This window comes from Petaurus breviceps, unplaced genomic scaffold (genome assembly GCF_028583685.1).
Source record: "Petaurus breviceps papuanus isolate PSGF00001 unplaced genomic scaffold, PetGlider_PUasm1.0 90702, whole genome shotgun sequence".
Classification (NCBI taxonomy): domain Eukaryota; kingdom Metazoa; phylum Chordata; class Mammalia; order Diprotodontia; family Petauridae; genus Petaurus; species Petaurus breviceps.
In genome coordinates, this window is record NW_027187317.1 from 2,594,878 (window position 1) to 2,612,305 (window position 17,428).

Genomic DNA, 17,428 nt, shown 5'->3' on the forward strand with positions numbered 1-17,428 from the left:
GATTTGTTTAAAATGAAAATAAATCACAAAATATGCATATTTCTTTTAAAATGGGCTTTACTATATTGCTCACCTTCTTCTACCACCCTCATTGGAAGTCTACTGGCAGATTTAGGATATTTACCTATAGGGTATAATTATTTTCTTGTACCCAATAGGAAGACTTATGTCTAGATATTGAAATGTATTCCAAATTCTTTTATCTACTCCCTTTTTGCTTGTCAAGAAGTTTTCCTTTGAAAGTTAATTTAAACTTTTTGTGGTCTTGGCTTAAATTTTCCTCATGGCATTTACCTATTAGAAAAGAGTTAACAGGTAAACAATAGCATATAAGTGCAGTAACAAAGAAAACCAGTTAATATTCCTATTTCATGCCTTTTGATTGTATGACATTTTGTTTTTGATTAGAGAATATAAGGCATTTATTCATTGCTCTTTAATTAACTTTTTAAGGTTATCGACCCTGTGGCTCCTCGATATATTGCTTTACTACAGAAGGAAGTGATCACTGTGAACATACCTGAAGCTCAGGAAGAGATGAAAGAAGTGGCTAAACACCCAAAGGTTACACTATTATTTTGTTAATGTTCTCTCTTGGGAAAATGGTTAGAGTTTTAGAAAGAAGGCATTGTGCCATCATGCCAATAATAACTAATGGGAAATACTTTATGGCTAGCCTAATTTCTTAAGGTTTGGTAATAAACTAATCAGTAATTTTTTGTACTTATTTTCCTGCTTGTAATATAGGGTGAATAAGTTGTTCTTAGGAAATGTTTAACATCTTGAACATAAACTGCTAATATCAAACCACTTCCCAGAATTAAACCCATGAGAAAAAGTTTATTTCTTCATCTGCAAACAGGGCTAGGCTAAACTTTATGACTCATAAAATCTCTTCCCCCTCTTAAAATTTAATAATTCTCAGACATAATATTCATTCATACTCCTTTCCTTCCATTTCTAAATCTCTGATCCTAAGACCTTTGCCTTTCATCCAGAGCTATAGAACCATGGGTTCTTAACTTAGGACTCATGAACTCTTTTTTTTTTTAATAATTTTCTTCCTATAAAATTGGTTTTCTTTGGAATCCTAAGTATTTTGTTTTGTATATTTAAAAACATTCTGAGAAAGGATCTATAGGTTTTGCCCAACTGACAAAATTGAGTCCCTGACACAAAAAAGGTTAAGAACTCCTGCTACAAAGAAACGTCCTTATTCATAGAACAACCCCATTTGCATGCAGTGACCTCAGCAATCATTTAGTCCAGCTCTCTCATTTTACACATAAGAAAGAGGAATAAAGCTGCAGAGCTAGCAAATCATTCAGATTCATGTCTTCCTTATCAAAATTAGTGCTCTTTTCACTATATCTTGCTGATTAAATAGTTCTCTCATCCACCTTAAATCATAAAAATTGATACGTTTCCCCTTCTAGACTTTTGGCCAACACTTGTATTAGATTGTGTCAAAGATCCCTTTATGCCCTAAATTTTCCATGCTCTGGTTTTTGCTTTTTAGTCAATACTCTATAGAAAGATATCTATGAACATAAAGAATCACAAGGCACTTGTATAAAGCAGAGGTTGATGTGGAGTATCATATAATCACAATTTTACTCCACTCACTCCTAATTATCTTAAAGAGTGAGGTATTGGTGCCTTAACCAAAAATGGGAGCAGCCTCAAATGTGGTTATGATGCTATTCTCCATAATAGCCTCCTTGACTGACACCCCACTTAGTCCATAGCCCTATTTCTGGTTATTCAGCAAGGCACCATGAGAGTTTAGTACAGTGGTGTTAAACTCAAATAGTGGGCTGTATATTGACTTAGAAATCCACAAAATGAACATAATCCATGTTGTATTTTAACATTTCACAATTGCATTTTAATTTGGTTTGGGTTGCACTCATGAGTTTTGTAGGCAATAAGTTTGACCTGGCTTAGTAGCATATAACCTCACTCTTTGTAATAGGACCATTAGACCATCACTTTGAAGCAAGAAGAGTTACCACATCAAAATATCATTTCATTCTAAATAATCCAAACTTGTTAGTACTTAACAAAAATTATAATAGATTAAAGAGGTAAGGTTAAGTAAAAGATTGTCAGAAAATGCAGGAGCATCATATATTTGACTATACATGACATTTTATCATTGAATTTATTCATTCATTCATTTACTTATTTTTTCCTTTTTGTAGGGGGGAAGGCAGGGCAGTTGGGGTTAAGTGACTTGCCCAAGGTCACATGGCTAGTACATGTTAAATGTCTAAGGTTGGATTTGAACTCAGGTCCTCCTGACCCCAGGGCCAGTGCTCTATTCACTGTGCCCCCTAGCCACCCCTATCATTGAATTTAAAAAATAATTTTTTTTATTGCTGTCTGCTGCTTTTATAACTCTTATATCTAAATATATCCTATCTTCCCTTCCACCCAGAGAGTCATTCCCTGTAACAAAGAACAATAAAGAAAGAGAAAAAAAAAAGAAAAACAGTTTTACAGAATTGGTGCTCAACCAACCCATTGCCTGGGTTTGACATTTATTCAGTGTTCCACAGCCATGGCCTAGTGACCTCTTCAGACAAGGGAGTAGGGTACATTTCCTCATGTCTCCTCTGGGACAAAGCTTGGTCATTACAATTATATAACATTCCATTTTGTTATTTTGTTTTTTGGTCATTTTTTTATAGTGTAATTACTTTTTTTGATGCTTGAATTTTCAGGTAAAACTTAGTGAATTTTTTTCATTCACTTGTTGGGTTGGGTTTTTTTTGTTGTTGTTTTGTTTTGGTTTTTTTTGTTTTTGCTCCTTCTTGGGATGCTGCTACTGGGTGTGTGGTGCCAGATACTGGTAACACTTGTCTAGTTGTGGTGGTGTCAACCTGAACTAGACTTTCTCCACATTCCCCAAGTTCCCAAGATAAATTATAATGTCCTAATGTAGCACCTTGAGCTGAAAATACAGAATTTTCTTAAAGTCCCTGTATAACCACTATCCTTGAAAATTGTGCTGCAAAGCATGCCACACTTTCCTGCTAAAGTAACCTTACTGGTCAGTGTTGTTCCTACCATCACACATTTGTGGTCTCATCTTTTTTCACCCCTGTGACAACAGCAGGGAGATAGTGTGGATTCAGGTAGCACTTGGTTAACATGGGCAATAAGGGATTGACTGCTTGTAACATATGCTTAAACTGTTTGAAAACTAGAACAAATTTCATTTCAAAGTGTATACAAGTAGCAATAAGTAACTTTTATAAAAGTGTAGCATTAAGTGTTGCAAAAAGCATAATTATTGCACAGATTAACGATTTTTCTTTGTAGTATCATGTATTCAAAGCTGGAAGGGACCTTAGAGATCATAGGATTGTAGATTTACTACTGGAAGGAACCTTGGAGGCCACTCCAAAAAGGAGTCCAACACCTTTTTTATAGCTGAGGAAACTGAGGCTCACCATCTAAGTGATTTGTCCATGTTCACAAGCCAGTGCCTGAGAAGGATTTGTATCCAGGTCTTCTGACTCCAAGTCCCACCCTTTTATCTACTATATCATACTATCGCTTTGTTATCAGATATCCATATTTATACACAATGTATTTAGTATATGGATTCACATTTTTATCAGTACAGTTTGTCATACTGATGCTTTTATATTTCTTATGATATAGAATGTTGATGTAGGCCTGAAGTCTGTGTGGTATGGCCCCAAAGTGCTTATTGAAGGTGCTGATGCAGAGACCTTATCAGAGGGTGAGATCGTAACATTTATAAATTGGGGCAACATCATCATCACCAAAATACACAAGTAAGAAATAGTGTTTTTTTCTCGTCTTAATTTTAAGATATTTCTGAACAATTACTTCTTATGTGTCTGACTAGTACAGTTAATCTGTTTACCTTTGCCCAGATGTGTAAATTGTTAAATATAGGAGTTACTTTGGTTTTTGTTCAGTTGTCATTTTTGCGTCACTAAGATATCATAGTTGTTTTTAAGTGGGATTACTAATGGAACAAAGTCAACAAAAATGATTTAGTCCTAATGATTTAGTGCTCTTTTTTATGATCCAGTATTAGTTTTTCAATGCAGTTACAAATTGGATCTTTCCAATATTTTGAACATAGATGTCATACTCTAGTAGCATCAAGACAATATTCACAGCACTGATGGCAACTGTGAATATTGCTGGTAGAGTGCTCAGTAGCAAAATATAACAGACTCCATATAGAAGACAGAAGCAAAAAATTTATTCTGACACTAGAAAACTAAATTCCCAAACCAGAAAGCCAAATCCATCATAGCAGCAAAGTTAATACATCATAACACAGCAGAGAACCATACCATCCTTTAGCTTTTCCCACAAACAAAACTCACAAGCCTAGCTGTCTCCCTGGGTGTGTCCTCTCCTCCCTCTGTCTCTAAGTGCTCTGACTCCCAGCTTCCTGTGGGCTCTGTTCCACTTTTCAGCAAAGTCCTCCCACCACAGGCTCCATGTGATTACATTCAGCCTATTAGGGGGACAGGGAAGATCTTCAAAAGCAGGGGAAGTCTTCAAATTACCATTACAACTCTTTATCTTAAGTGCTTGTTTTCTTGGTTTAAAACAGTTTATGTCCACCTTGCTTCCAGTAATAAGTTGTGCCTATAAATTAGATTTTAGATTTATTAAATATAAAGGTAGAATTTCCATAGGGTAGAACTAGGATCAGTGGAAGACAGATTCCAGTTTAATATGAGGTAGATCATCTTGACAGTTTGTAGAGAATACTCAGGCTTCTGATAAGGGTTGAACTAAATCTGAGTGATCTTCCTTTTCTGAATTCCATTCTTCTATTGTACTTATTGTCTAAACTGAGTTTGTACTAATAATCACATGCAAATTCCTGATAATCATGAATAATTTTTATGGGTGCTATATTAATAATTCATATGTTGAATTTTCTGGTTCTAGATGGCTACAACTTTTTAATTCACTGAGGTTAAGACAAATGTTACGGAGTTTTGATTCATTTTCTTTGAATGTTTTTCCAATTTATCTTTAGGAATTCAAATGGTAAAATTGTATCCCTTGATGGGAAGTTGAACTTAGATAACAAGGACTACAAGAAGACCACTAAGATCACCTGGCTTGCAGAGACTGCAAATTCTCCTCTTACTCCAACAGTGTGTGTCACTTATGAGCACCTCATCACTAAGCCAGTTATTGGAAAAGATGAAGATTTCAAACAGTACATCAACAAGAATAGCAAGGTCGTTTAGAGTAAAGCAATTTTCGTTTGGTCCTACAGCTGTCTACGCTCCTCTTTGGAAATTTTTTTTTTAATGCAACCAATAGTAATATTTCAGCCATTAGAACAAATGCCATATTAAAGTTTAGACTTAATATTTGATAGATTTTTAGCTATTGATTTCAGTGATTCCAGCCTATGATTAGGAATCCAAAAAAAAGGCTGTATTTCTCTGCCAGTGTTCCATTAGCTGGAACTTAAAAATCACCACTATCACCTATTCATTATAGGCCACTATGAAACTTTAACTTGTTAAAAGAGTAAAAGTCAAAATTGGTCTGTAATTCTTTTCAGTAATCACAATTAAGAACTTATTATTCTATCCTCTCATCTTAACAAAACAGACTTTTTGGAAGCAGAAGCTTCATATGTCTTGAAGAAATTTTTAATTCTTCCTTTTGTTGAGAAATATATAGTAGTTTATAGTATTTTTTTTAGATGCTACAAGAATTAGGTCATGCTATTACTTGAAAAGTTTTTAAAATTTTGTCTTATACTCACTTTCTAGAGGAGGTGATTCATTTTTGTTCTCTAAGAAAACCTGTGCCTTATGTTTAAGTTTTGTTAAGGGGAGGGTGGTGTCACAAATTCTGAAAATTTTATTTTTAGGATATGCTGAAGCCATAAGAAATTTTTAAGATACATAAGTTTCACAGATACTATAACCATTTATTATATTTAAATATATTCTTGTAGCCTTTCACATGCTCACATTTTGAGAAAATGTGATTTTCTTTTAAACCATCTTTAATAGCAAGAAGAACTAATGTTAGGGGATCCCTGCCTTAAGGATTTGAAGAAAGGAGATATAATACAGCTGCAGAGAAGAGGATTTTTTATTTGTGATCAACCCTATGAACCTTTTAGGTAAGAAGATAATTCTTGATTATCAGAATTATGAGTGTAAATTCTGTCTTTTCCTAAAGGTAATGTCTTGAATAATATCTTTCAAACTGGGTAATCATCTAGTAAATAATTAACAACTGTTCAGAATTCTAAATCGTCACATTTATATTTCTGTATTTAGCATTATCAATGGAATTATTTTACATAGCATAAAACTTTTGCATTTTAGGAAAGCACATTTTTTAATCTCACTAATGTAAATTTTAAGTGAGCTTTATGTAGTAAGATGATTAGATTTTTAAGATATTTTTTATTTTGAAAGAAAGCCGTTTTTCTTCTATTGTTATATCACCTCTTCAATTTTTACTAAATTTCTTGTTCAACAACTTAGGAATTAGTGCCAAATAAACATTTAGAATATCTTTAAGAGATGAATAACAGTTGCATTGGATTGTGAGAGTTTTATTGGAATATGATAGGCAGCGTTTTTCTGATTCTTAGTAGTTTCCTCTTAGTCCATCTCTATTAGGAAGTCAAAATTTGGTACTTAAAGTATGTTTAATAATTTTCATTGACTGGCATGAAAGATTTTGAAGATACACTTTGCCCTTGAGCAAAAAAAAAGTGTTTTTATTGTAACAGTGTTTGAAAGAGAGCTCCTCTTTTTTTTGTATCTTTTAACCTTTTAGTCCTGACTTCATTTATTTATTCATTTATTCATTCATTTATTGTGAAGCAGTTGGAGTTAGGTGACTGACTTGCCCAGGGTCACACTGCTAGTAAGAGTCAAGTATCTGAGGCCAGATTTGAACTCAGGTCCTCCTGACTTCTATCCCTATGCCACCTAGCCACTGTGACTTACTTTAAAGTCTTATTTTATCACCTGACAAAGCATTGATAATTTTAGATTTGATGATAACCCAGAGAATGAGGAAGTAGTACTCATTGCTTAATTATTTTTTATATTTTTTTTCCTGTCTTCCTTTTCTTTGTCTGACAACTCTTAAGGTGGCTTACTCACTCTGTTGCTTTACCTCCACCCCATGTACACCTGCCATTTTTACACATTTTCCCTGATTCAAAAGGTTTGGCTATTTCAGTCCTTAGTTTTATGTCATCAAGGATAATAAAGCAAACAAACTGTTGTTATAGGGAAAAGGTTTATGGGGAGAAACAAGTCCTTCAAGTAAGATGAAAAGTTAATGAAAAATTGCAGTAGACCTAAAGCTTTGGGGAACACTTCTTTGGTAGGAAAATTATATGACAGGGTGAGGGACACAAGTGTATTTTTAGAATTTCTGGTAGAATGTATTTTGACTATAAGCATTTTATTCTGTGCCTGTGTAAAGCAAAAGTTAAATATGTATTTTAGCAGTTTTGTAATTTTCTCTCTTAAGTTTTTTTCCACACGAATGAAAAATTGGATATAAATAAAAAGTTGATGTGAGTGTCATTAATTGGCCTTTTTTCCACCTTTTAAAAATTTTTTCAAGTAAAAAGTATTTCTTTTATTGCTCTATTCCTTGTTTCCCTTTCCCATTAAACAAAAAACAGAAACAAATAAAAAATCTTGATACATACCTATGTTGTATAGCAAAACAGATTCCCTTGCAATCTTTACCTGAAAATATTCTCTTGCTGAATTTAAAGTTTTATCTCTGTTGGGAGATGAGTGGCATGTTTTATTTTCTTTCTTTTAAACTCAGTTTATCCTTGTGCAATGATCAAGAGTTCCGAAGTCTTTCACAGTTGTTTCTTTGTTTAAATTATTCTCATTCTGCTTCACTCTGCACCATTTCATAAAGTCTTCCTTGTTTCTTCTTAAATCGACCATTTTAGCATTTCTTATGGTACAAATAATCAGTTGCATTTATATACTATAATTTGCTAAGATAGACCCTTAGTTTACAGTTTGGGGCTAGTATAAAAAGAGCTCTTACAAATATTTTTGTACATAGATCCTTTTACTCTTTCTTTAATTTCTTTAGCGATGTAGAACCAATTAGTGGTATATAACTGGACCAAATAGGTATAAACAGTTTAGTAACTTTTTGTAGACCCTTTAAAGTTCAGAGATTCTTAGAAAATGAGTACAGTAGGAGTAGCTAAGTGGCCAGTGAATAGAACACTGGCCCTGGAGTCAGGAGGACCTGAGGTCAAATCCAGCCTCAGACACTTAACACTCACTAGCCATGTGACCTTGGGCAAGTCACTTAACCCCAATTACCCTGCCTTCCCCCCTCCAAAAAAGAAACAAAAATGAGTACAATAATAAAGTAATCTGCATATAGGTACCATTGTGAGACTTAAAAATCTCTAAGGAGTCATGAATGTAGTCAAATGAACTATTGTAGCTTGAAGCTTAAAAAGATTAGTTCTTTGTTTCTCTTTTTAAATTATTGTATGCATTTAATTTAGATTTTTCTTTTTAATTTGTATTCAAGCAATTTTATGGTATTCCTCCCTCCCCCCACCTACTTTTTATTTTAGTCCCTACAGTTGCAAAGAAGCCCCATGTATTTTGATATACATCCCTGATGGCCATACAAAGGAAATGCCAACATCTGGCTCAAAGGAAAAGACTAAAGCAGAAGCAACAAAGAGTGAGGTAAATATATTCTTTTTATAGATATGTTTATAAATTAGCAAGAATTGTTTAGTACTTTAAATTAACATATTATGTGACTAGTCATGTCATATAAAAATGAGTATGAACTTTACATTTCCATCCTTAAATGTATTTAAGTTAAAGTTTAGCAGAGAAAGTATTTTAATTGAAAAAATAAAATATTTTTAAAAATAGAAATAAAGGGCTTTTTTAAAAGAACTAAGTAAAACAAACATTTCTTGTTTTAATTATGTTGCTATATGCCAAAATTTAGGGCATAAAGCACTGTATTTCCATTCCAGGAGACTTCTTTTTAAATGAAAACTGATATTTCTCTTCTTTAGGATAAGTTTACTGATACACAGTTTTTTGAAAGTTGATAAATAATCTTTTACGTGGTTATTTTTTTATTTCAACAATTCCCTGAGTAGGTAATTTAAGACATTGTAAGTGAGAGTACCATGTTATTTGCAGACTCTCACCTCCACCTACCTTTCCAGCCTTTATTTCACTCAATCAGTTGTCCTTATATTTACCTTATTCGTTATCTTATTAATGACTCTCATGTAAGGTAATCCATGTTTGGTCTCTTTGCCTTCTTATTGTCTATCCATCTGGCCTGGAATTCATTTTGTCCTCCCCCTCTGCCTTTCAGAATCCCTGATTGCCTTTAATGCTCAGCTCAAATGTCATTTACTGCCTGAGGCCTATCTTGATTCTCCACCCACCCTCTTCCCTTCTTCCCCTACAGTGCCTTTCCTACTGCCCTAGTTCCCTTGTATTTATTTTATGTGTACCTAGGGATGTATGTAGAATATGAGCTCCTTGAAGTTGGGGGGCTGTTTTTGTTGTGTCTTCACCTAATACAGTGCCTGGCACATAGATCTGTGTTAGCTACAGTTGTTTTAATAAAACTAAAACAAAAACCTGTAAAGCCATTTTTCAGTGGAAAAATTGTATTTGTGTGTTATGAGGATGTGTTTTGAGAGAATTTATTATCTACATTCCACATGAACTACATATTTAATTTTTGTTTTCTACCTTTGAAGATAACTGCTTTGAAAGAAAAGCCTGCATCACCTGTGCATAAGGATCTTGAGAACCCAGAGAATGCTTTAGCCCTTTATAACAGAGTGTCTGCTCAGGGAGATGTGGTTAGAGAATTAAAAGCAAAGAAAGCAGCCAAAGAAGATGTAGATTTAGCTGTGAAGCAACTTTTGGCTTTGAAAGCTGAATATAAAGAGCAAACTGGCCAGGAATACAAACCCGGAAATCCTCCAATAGCAGTACAAAAGGATTCCTCCATGTCAAAGGGTTCCTTTACTCTAGATAATAAGTCTCTTTATGATAAAGTTGCTGCACAAGGAGAAGTGGTTCGTCAACTCAAAGCTGAAAAGGCCTCAAAGGTAAGCTTAATGAAGTGAATTATGACATTATAAATGCATGGCTTACACTACACATAATACATATCATTTTTAGACCCTCTTGCTCAGACCTGCACAACCTATATAGGCTGGTGTGCAGATACTCCAAATGAATTCAGGCTGCCTGTGAAAAATCCTAACTCTAACCCTCCCCAAATGCTTTGGTTTGCCACAAGTGGCTCTGCCTATGAGCCGCAGGTTGTGCAGGCCTACTCTAGCTTGATGTTTGGAAATTTCATTTCTTGCAATTTATAACACATTAAAAGACTTATTCATTTGTTATGTTTCCTTGACCTTGGGCTTGAGTATGTAGGCCCTGAACTCCAAATTACCACATCTGACATTAACCAGTAGATCCCTAGATATCTGTGCTTGAACTGTATTTCAAGGAATGATACTTTTTGTGAATCAGGGCCCCTCAGTATCAGTCTAGTATTTCCTGTTACTTTGAGTACATTTTGAAGCCCTATTAAACCTTTCCAAAATTTAGGGAATTTTGCTCTTCTCTACAAAAGACCAAGGTTTAATATCAGTAAACGTCATTTCCTCCAGAGTTAATTTTAGGTTAAAAACAACTAAATAAGGGATCTTGAGTGGTAAGGTAAGGTGTCATGATTTTTACAGCGTAAACACTGCGTTTCAGTTGTAGTTTGGAGTCACTGCTTTTATCCTCAAATCGTATCCTTCAAATGAATGCTTTTCTATCCATCTATTTTTTGGGGGGGGGGAGGGCAGAGCAATTGGGGTTAAGTGACTTGCCCAAGGTCACACGGCTAGTAAGTGTTAAGTGTCTGAGGAGATTTGAACTTGGGTCCTCCTGACTCCAGGGCTGGTCCTCTATTCACTGTGCCACCTAGCCACCCCTTTTCTGTCTATTTAAAGCATACTGAGGTTTATATATTGATCTCCTCTCCTTTAACTTTTTGGTGAACTAATTTAATATTTAGTGTGACTTCAGCAGCCAGTGGAATGGAATTCACCTATTTCTCTGAGTAGCTAAATGGTTTTTATTTAGTGTTTGTATCTCATACTTCCATAAAAGTCCTGGAGAGGTTTATTGGGAGTTCATCTTGCTGGTGAAACCCAAACTTCCAAGTTTAGCGGTTCCCACATTTTAATAAGATAGCTATTTGATGATGTCTCACATTTGTATTCTGCTGTGTTATTTAGAGTATTCTCATTAATCCTGTAAGGGTGGTATAATCATTACTCATCCTATTTAACAAATAAGTAAAGCAGTTACAAGTCAGTAAGTGACAAAGCTCCATCTTACTAGTTCTATTCCCACTATACAATGATATATTTTCAATAATGGTACTGATGTTCCACCTTGTGATAATTATCTCGGTGCATGTGATAATAAATAGAATTATCTTCCTGGTAGAGCCATTGTAAACCCTTAAAATTTAGAGTAATGATTTCTTTTGTTGTTGTTATTGTTTGCTTTTTGGAGGGGGGAAGGCAGGGCAGTTCGGGTTAAGTGATTTGCCCAAGGTCACACAGCTAGTAAGTGTTAAATGTCTGAGGCCAGATCTAAACTCAGGTCCTCCTGACTCCAGGGCTGGTGCTCTATTCATTGTGCCACCTAGCTGCCCCTAGAGTCCTGATTTCAAGGTGATAGCAGTGCATTATAAGCACCAAATATCCACTTAAATTGGTAGGCTTGTTATTGTATCATATTAAGTTCTTAGATTTTTATTCATATGACTTTATTTAGGCCTTTTGTTTTTTTGAAAATGTAATTAGTCTGATTCCTTTAGGGAAAAAAATCTTTCCTTTGATATGCAGTTGGACTGGTCAGAGTTTGACATAAGGAAGTTATTTCAGGATATAACTTATATGTACTTTGTTTTTCCTTTTTTTCCCCTTTTCTGCTTTAGGATCAGATAGGTGATGCTGTGACAGAGCTTTTAACTAAAAGCAGAGTGTAAATATAAGACAGGTCAGAATTACAGACCTGGCTATATCCATCTTCAGTTTCTTCTTGTAGTCAGCCTTCTTTTGTTCCAGCTTCCTCCTCTTCTTGTTCCATAGATTGCAGAACCGTTTACAATAAAGTAGTATGACAAGGTGAGGTAGTAGTCAGAAAAGATCTACAAAGGTATAATAAATGGCATTGAGCACTAAGATACTCCTTGAACACAAATTGTGGTCAAATTTAATTAAGTTTTTATGTTGTTGTTTTAAGGGGAAGATGAAAAAGTAAATTTTACTTTAGATAGTTTCAGTAGTTTAAAGTCTAACTGATGTCATTATGAAATAATGGTGCTTAAAGGATAAAGTGAAATTCAGAAAGTAGGAGACCATGAATACATAGGCAGAGAATTGAGCCCATTGAAATTTCAGGGTTTTTTGTGGGAAGGGGTTAGGTCTTGTGAAATCAGTAATTTTTATTCATTGTTTTATGAATATCTAATTTTGCTGCTATTTAATTGACTAAATACAAATAATTCATATGCTTTGTATATAAGTTCATTTTTTTTTAACTAAAAACAAACCTGGTCTTTTGTTTTTTTAATTCAGAGGTTCTGCTTTTCATATCTGTTGTCCAAATGCCTCCTCCAAAGTTTCATTTGAACAAAACATAAAAACCTGTCCAGCTAATACTATCTTTTAGAAAACTATCTTTTTAGATAACTATCTTTTTAGAAATACTATCTATTTTTAGAAAACTATCTTTTTAGAAATACTATCTTTTTTAGAAACAGTGTTCTGGTTGATTCACATGGATGAAACTTTTTTTTCTGTTGGTTAAAAACATTTTTCTTTGAAAGGAAATTTGGAATGTACAAATATTTTTATTTTAAACCTTTTTTTATTTCCAAGCCATGAAACCACCCCACCCCCTTTTATTTTTCAGTTTTAGAAATTAAGCACTATTGTGTTCTTTTTTTCTCAAAGATAAAAATAGTCTTTTATTATGTACTACTGCCTTCTGGTAGTTTGGAATATAGCTGTGATAGCTGTTATAAACTTGGATGTATTTTGTGTTTATAATATTAAAACAGGGGAAATCTTTTCATTGGGTATCTTTTTCCTTTATCACAGACTGCTTAGTATTTTCTATAAATTCTGCATATCATTTGCATCAGTTTTATTTACTCTGCATTCTCATTTTTTTAACCAAATGCTTTATTAATTTCTAGTTTACATCATTCATTTCTGCAAGATTTTGAGTTACAAATTTTCTCCTCGTTTTTCCCCTACCTGCCACTCCGAAATAGCGATCCCACTGGATATCCCCTCCTACAATCTGCTCTCTCCCATATCTTCTCCCATACCCCCTCTGACTTTCCAGTAGGGTACGGTGGATCTCTATGCCCCAGTGCCCGTATATCTTATTTCCCAATGTAAAATAATATTAATAATAGTATATATATATATATATATTTTTTTTTTTTTTTAAACATTTGATTTTAAAACTTTGAATTCCAGATTCATTCCCTTCCTCCCTTGTCACCCACCCTTACTGGGAAGAGAAGCAATTTAGTATGGGTTGTACATGTGTAGCTATGCAAAACATTTCCATAGTGGATATATTGTAAAAGACTTATTTCCCTCCTTCCTATCCCACCTCCCACTTTGTTCTGTTCTCTACTTTGATCCTGTTCTTTTTCGAAAGTGGGTACTTCCAACTTCCCTCCCAGCCTGTCCTCCCTTCCATCATCCCCCCTCTCATCCCCTTCCCCTCTACTCTCCTGTAGGGTGAGATACCCTAATTAGTGTGTATGTCATTGTAACGCCATGCACAGAAGCTTTCCAGAAGAACTGCTACTGTGAACAGCTTTTTTAAGGTTCTGATTACTCAGTATAGTGATCACTCTATTTATTCCATAACAGAAGCAAAACATACATGGAAAATCAAGGTATAGCATTCACAATATTACAACTTATCACAAAAAATCACAATATAATATTCACAACATAGTCTCAAAGTAAAATAGTCACTCTTAAGTTAACTCAATTAGTCACTTATCAGTAGTCAAAGTCTTCCACTCATGGGGCAAAGTCTTGATTAACTCAATCAGTTACTTATCAGTAACAACATCTCAAAGTACAATCAGTCACTTATTCAGCAAAGTCTTACTAAGTATCATACAAAACCCTCCACCCCTTCGGTCACTAGTAAACTATAATTCCATAATTACTCAGTACCCAAAGAGAGATGTTTTCATCTTGACTTGGGGCCTGTTCTCAGATTCCCTGGAGATTCTACCTGGATTCACCAGACTGTCACCTGGGTTCAATGGCAGACAGCTCCCAGTTCCTTGACCAGCTCTCTGGGCAGGTCCTGCTTCATACTGAACTTCATAGGATCTGGTCCATGTCACATCCCTCACCATTTCTGCTTCAGGGAATTCAACGCTCAACCAAGCCACAAACAAAGTCTCAGCATCCAGTCATGCTTCAGTCACCTGGGCTCCTGGCTCCGGACTCTGGACTCCGGGCTCCTGGCTCCTGGCTCTTGGCTCTGGGCTCCTGGGCTCCTGTTCAGAAGAAGCTCTACCACCACCACAAGTTCTCAGGACTCAGTTTTCCATTCTTCTGTAGCTGCTGTGCCACCAAATCTCGGTCTCAAGGAAATTCTGACTGTGCCTCTCTGGGGCTTTTCTTATATATACAGTATTACCTACGTCCTTCAGCCAACCCCTTCCTGTTACGTCAGTAATAGGAGACAGGAGTTCATACCTTCTGTGCTAAGTACCTGCTACTTTTGCCAACACAAAGGGATCTTCAAATTCAAAATTACATTACCAATACAGTCATTTCCTCCCTAAGCCAAATTCAATGAGAATAAGGTTGACCCATTCCCTTTTGCCTTCCTGTTCTTCCCCTCCATTGTAACCATTTTCCCTTGCCTCTTCTATATAAGATAGTTTACCCCATTCTGTCTCTCCCCATCTCCTCTCATTATATTCCTCTCTCACCTCTTAACTTCACCTTTTAAGTATCATCCCTTCCTATTAAACTGGTCCTGTGCCCTCTATCTGTGTATACCTGTACACATATACACACACATTCATGTATGTATTCATATGCCCTCCTATATAGATATGTATGTGTGTGTATACACACACACATACATACATATTTCTATTCCCTTCAACTATTCTCATACTGAGGAAAGTTTCATCAGTTAAAATTATTGTTTTTCCATGTAGGGATGTAAATAGTTCAACATTGATAAGTTCCTTATGATTTCTTTTCCCTGTTTACCTTCTCATGCTTCTTTTGCTTCTTGTATCTGAATGTAAAATTTTCTATTCAGCTCTGGTTTTTTTCATCAAGAATGCTTGAGAGTCCTCTATTTCACTGAATGACCATATTTTCCCCTGAAACCTGATACTCAGTTTTTCTGGGTAGATGATTCTTGGTTTTAATCCCAGCTCCTTTGACCTCCGGAATATCATATTCCAAGCCCTTCGATCCTTCCGTGTAGAAGCTGCCAGATCCTAGGTTATCCTGATTGTGTTTCCACAATATTCAAATTGTTTCTTCCTGGCTTCTTGTAATATTTTCTCCTTGATCTGGGAATTCCAGAACCTGGCTATAATATTCCTGGGAGTTTTCTTTTTGGGATCTTTTTCAGGAGGTGATGGGTGGATTCTTTCAACCTCTATTTTGCCCTCTGGTTCTAAAACATCAGGGAAATTTTCCTTGAGAATTTCTTGAAGGATGATTTCTAGGTACTTTTTTTGATCATGGCTTTCAGGTAGTCCAATAATTTTTAAATTATCTCTCCTGGATCTATTTTCCAGGTCAGTGGTTTTTCCAGTGAGATATTTCACATTGCCTTCTATTTTTTCATTTGTTTGGATCTGTTTAAGAGTATCTTGATTTCTCATAAAGTCACTAGCTTCCATTTGCTCCAGTCTAATTCTGAAGGAATGATTCTTTTCGGTGAGCTATTGAGATTCTTTTCCCATCTGGCAAATTCAGTTTTTTAAGGCATTCTTCTCCTCATTGCCTTTTTGAGCCTCTTTTGCCATTTGAGTTAGTTTATTTTTAAGATGTTAATTTTAAAGGTGTTATTTTCTTCAGTCAGGTTGTTGACTCTCATTTCATAATTTTCTTGCATTGTTCTCATTTCTCTTCCCAATTTTTCCTCCACTTCTCTTATTTGGTTTTCAAAATCCTTCTTAAGGTCCTCTATGGCCTGTAACCAGCTCATATTTTTCCTAGAAGCTTTTGGCTCAGGAGTTCTGGCTTCACTGTCTTCCTCCTGTTCCATGCTTTGATCCTTTTTGTCCCCAAAAAAGGAGTGTAAAGTTGGGTTGCTCTGCTTGCTTTGCTTCCCTCGTTTGCTCATGTTGCCATTCAATTACTTGACTTTTGGGCTTTTTGCCACAGTAGGACTTTGCTACCAGACAGGGGAGATTTTCCCAAATCTCTGGGGTTTTCTCAGTTGCCAAAGGTATTAGTTGGGTACCCTCTCTGAAGCTTCCACATGCTCTGGCAAGCTGGTCATGCACCCTAGGACCTCCACCCTAGACCACAATCCAGATCCAAGCAGGTAAAAGCAAGAGCCATTACCCCTCAGACTGGTTGCTTGATCCCCCTACAGTCTGCAGGCCAGGAGCTGAAGCTGCCATGTGGTGGCAGCTGTACAGCTATGGTGCCTCAGTGGCTTCTCCCTCCAGGGGATAAAGGCCAGACCACACTCCTAAACTACTGGATCCCAAAGTCCACACTGCACTGACCTCTCACTTTGTCCTTAGCATCTATTGGTTGATAATTTTGGAAACCGCCACTGCTGCTGGTGATCTGAAGTCCCTCCAGCCTGCGGCTGGTTAGTCCCATCCTCAGGCTAAAAGCTCGGGCTTCCTCAGGGCTGGGGTCGGCTCCCAGAGCACTGCGCTGGCCACTTCCTGCCAGCCTGCTGGGCTGTCCTCTGCAGGAGGTTAGCTTCTATGTGTCATTTTGTGGGTTCTGTAGCTCCAAAGTTTTTTCAGAGTCACTCATTGGAGGAGGTGGGAGCTGGAGCTGTGTGGAAGTCCTGTTTCTACCCTGCCATCTTGACTCCACCTCCTACATTCTCATTTTTACTGAGGATAGTTTCTGAAGTTCTTTCCAGTTCTAATTTATCTGTCTCATACTTTAGCATGTATATACATACTTATATACATTTACATATATATTTATTCTTGGGAGCTTTGTGTGAAAGCTCCCACTGTGTACTATATAATGTTTAAACTTAAAGTCCCTTCTTTAAGAATGTATGTAATCAGCAAATTATTCTTATTTTGAAGTAGATAGTGT

At 35.8% G+C, this 17,428-nt stretch overlaps 1 protein-coding gene across 2 annotated transcripts in view; it reads left to right on the forward strand.

The window, feature by feature from the left end:
- The window catches only part of EPRS1 (glutamyl-prolyl-tRNA synthetase 1), an 87,715-nt gene that overhangs the window by 27,867 nt on the left and 42,420 nt on the right, over positions 1–17,428 (forward strand). For both annotated transcript variants that reach the window (XM_069066005.1, XM_069066006.1), the window contains exons 13-18: positions 454–564; positions 3,673–3,809; positions 5,045–5,252; positions 6,045–6,157; positions 8,627–8,744; positions 9,794–10,150. In XM_069066005.1, the coding sequence (XP_068922106.1) occupies positions 454–564; positions 3,673–3,809; positions 5,045–5,252; positions 6,045–6,157; positions 8,627–8,744; positions 9,794–10,150 (1,044 nt within the window). The remainder of the gene's footprint in view (positions 1–453; positions 565–3,672; positions 3,810–5,044; positions 5,253–6,044; positions 6,158–8,626; positions 8,745–9,793; positions 10,151–17,428) is intronic.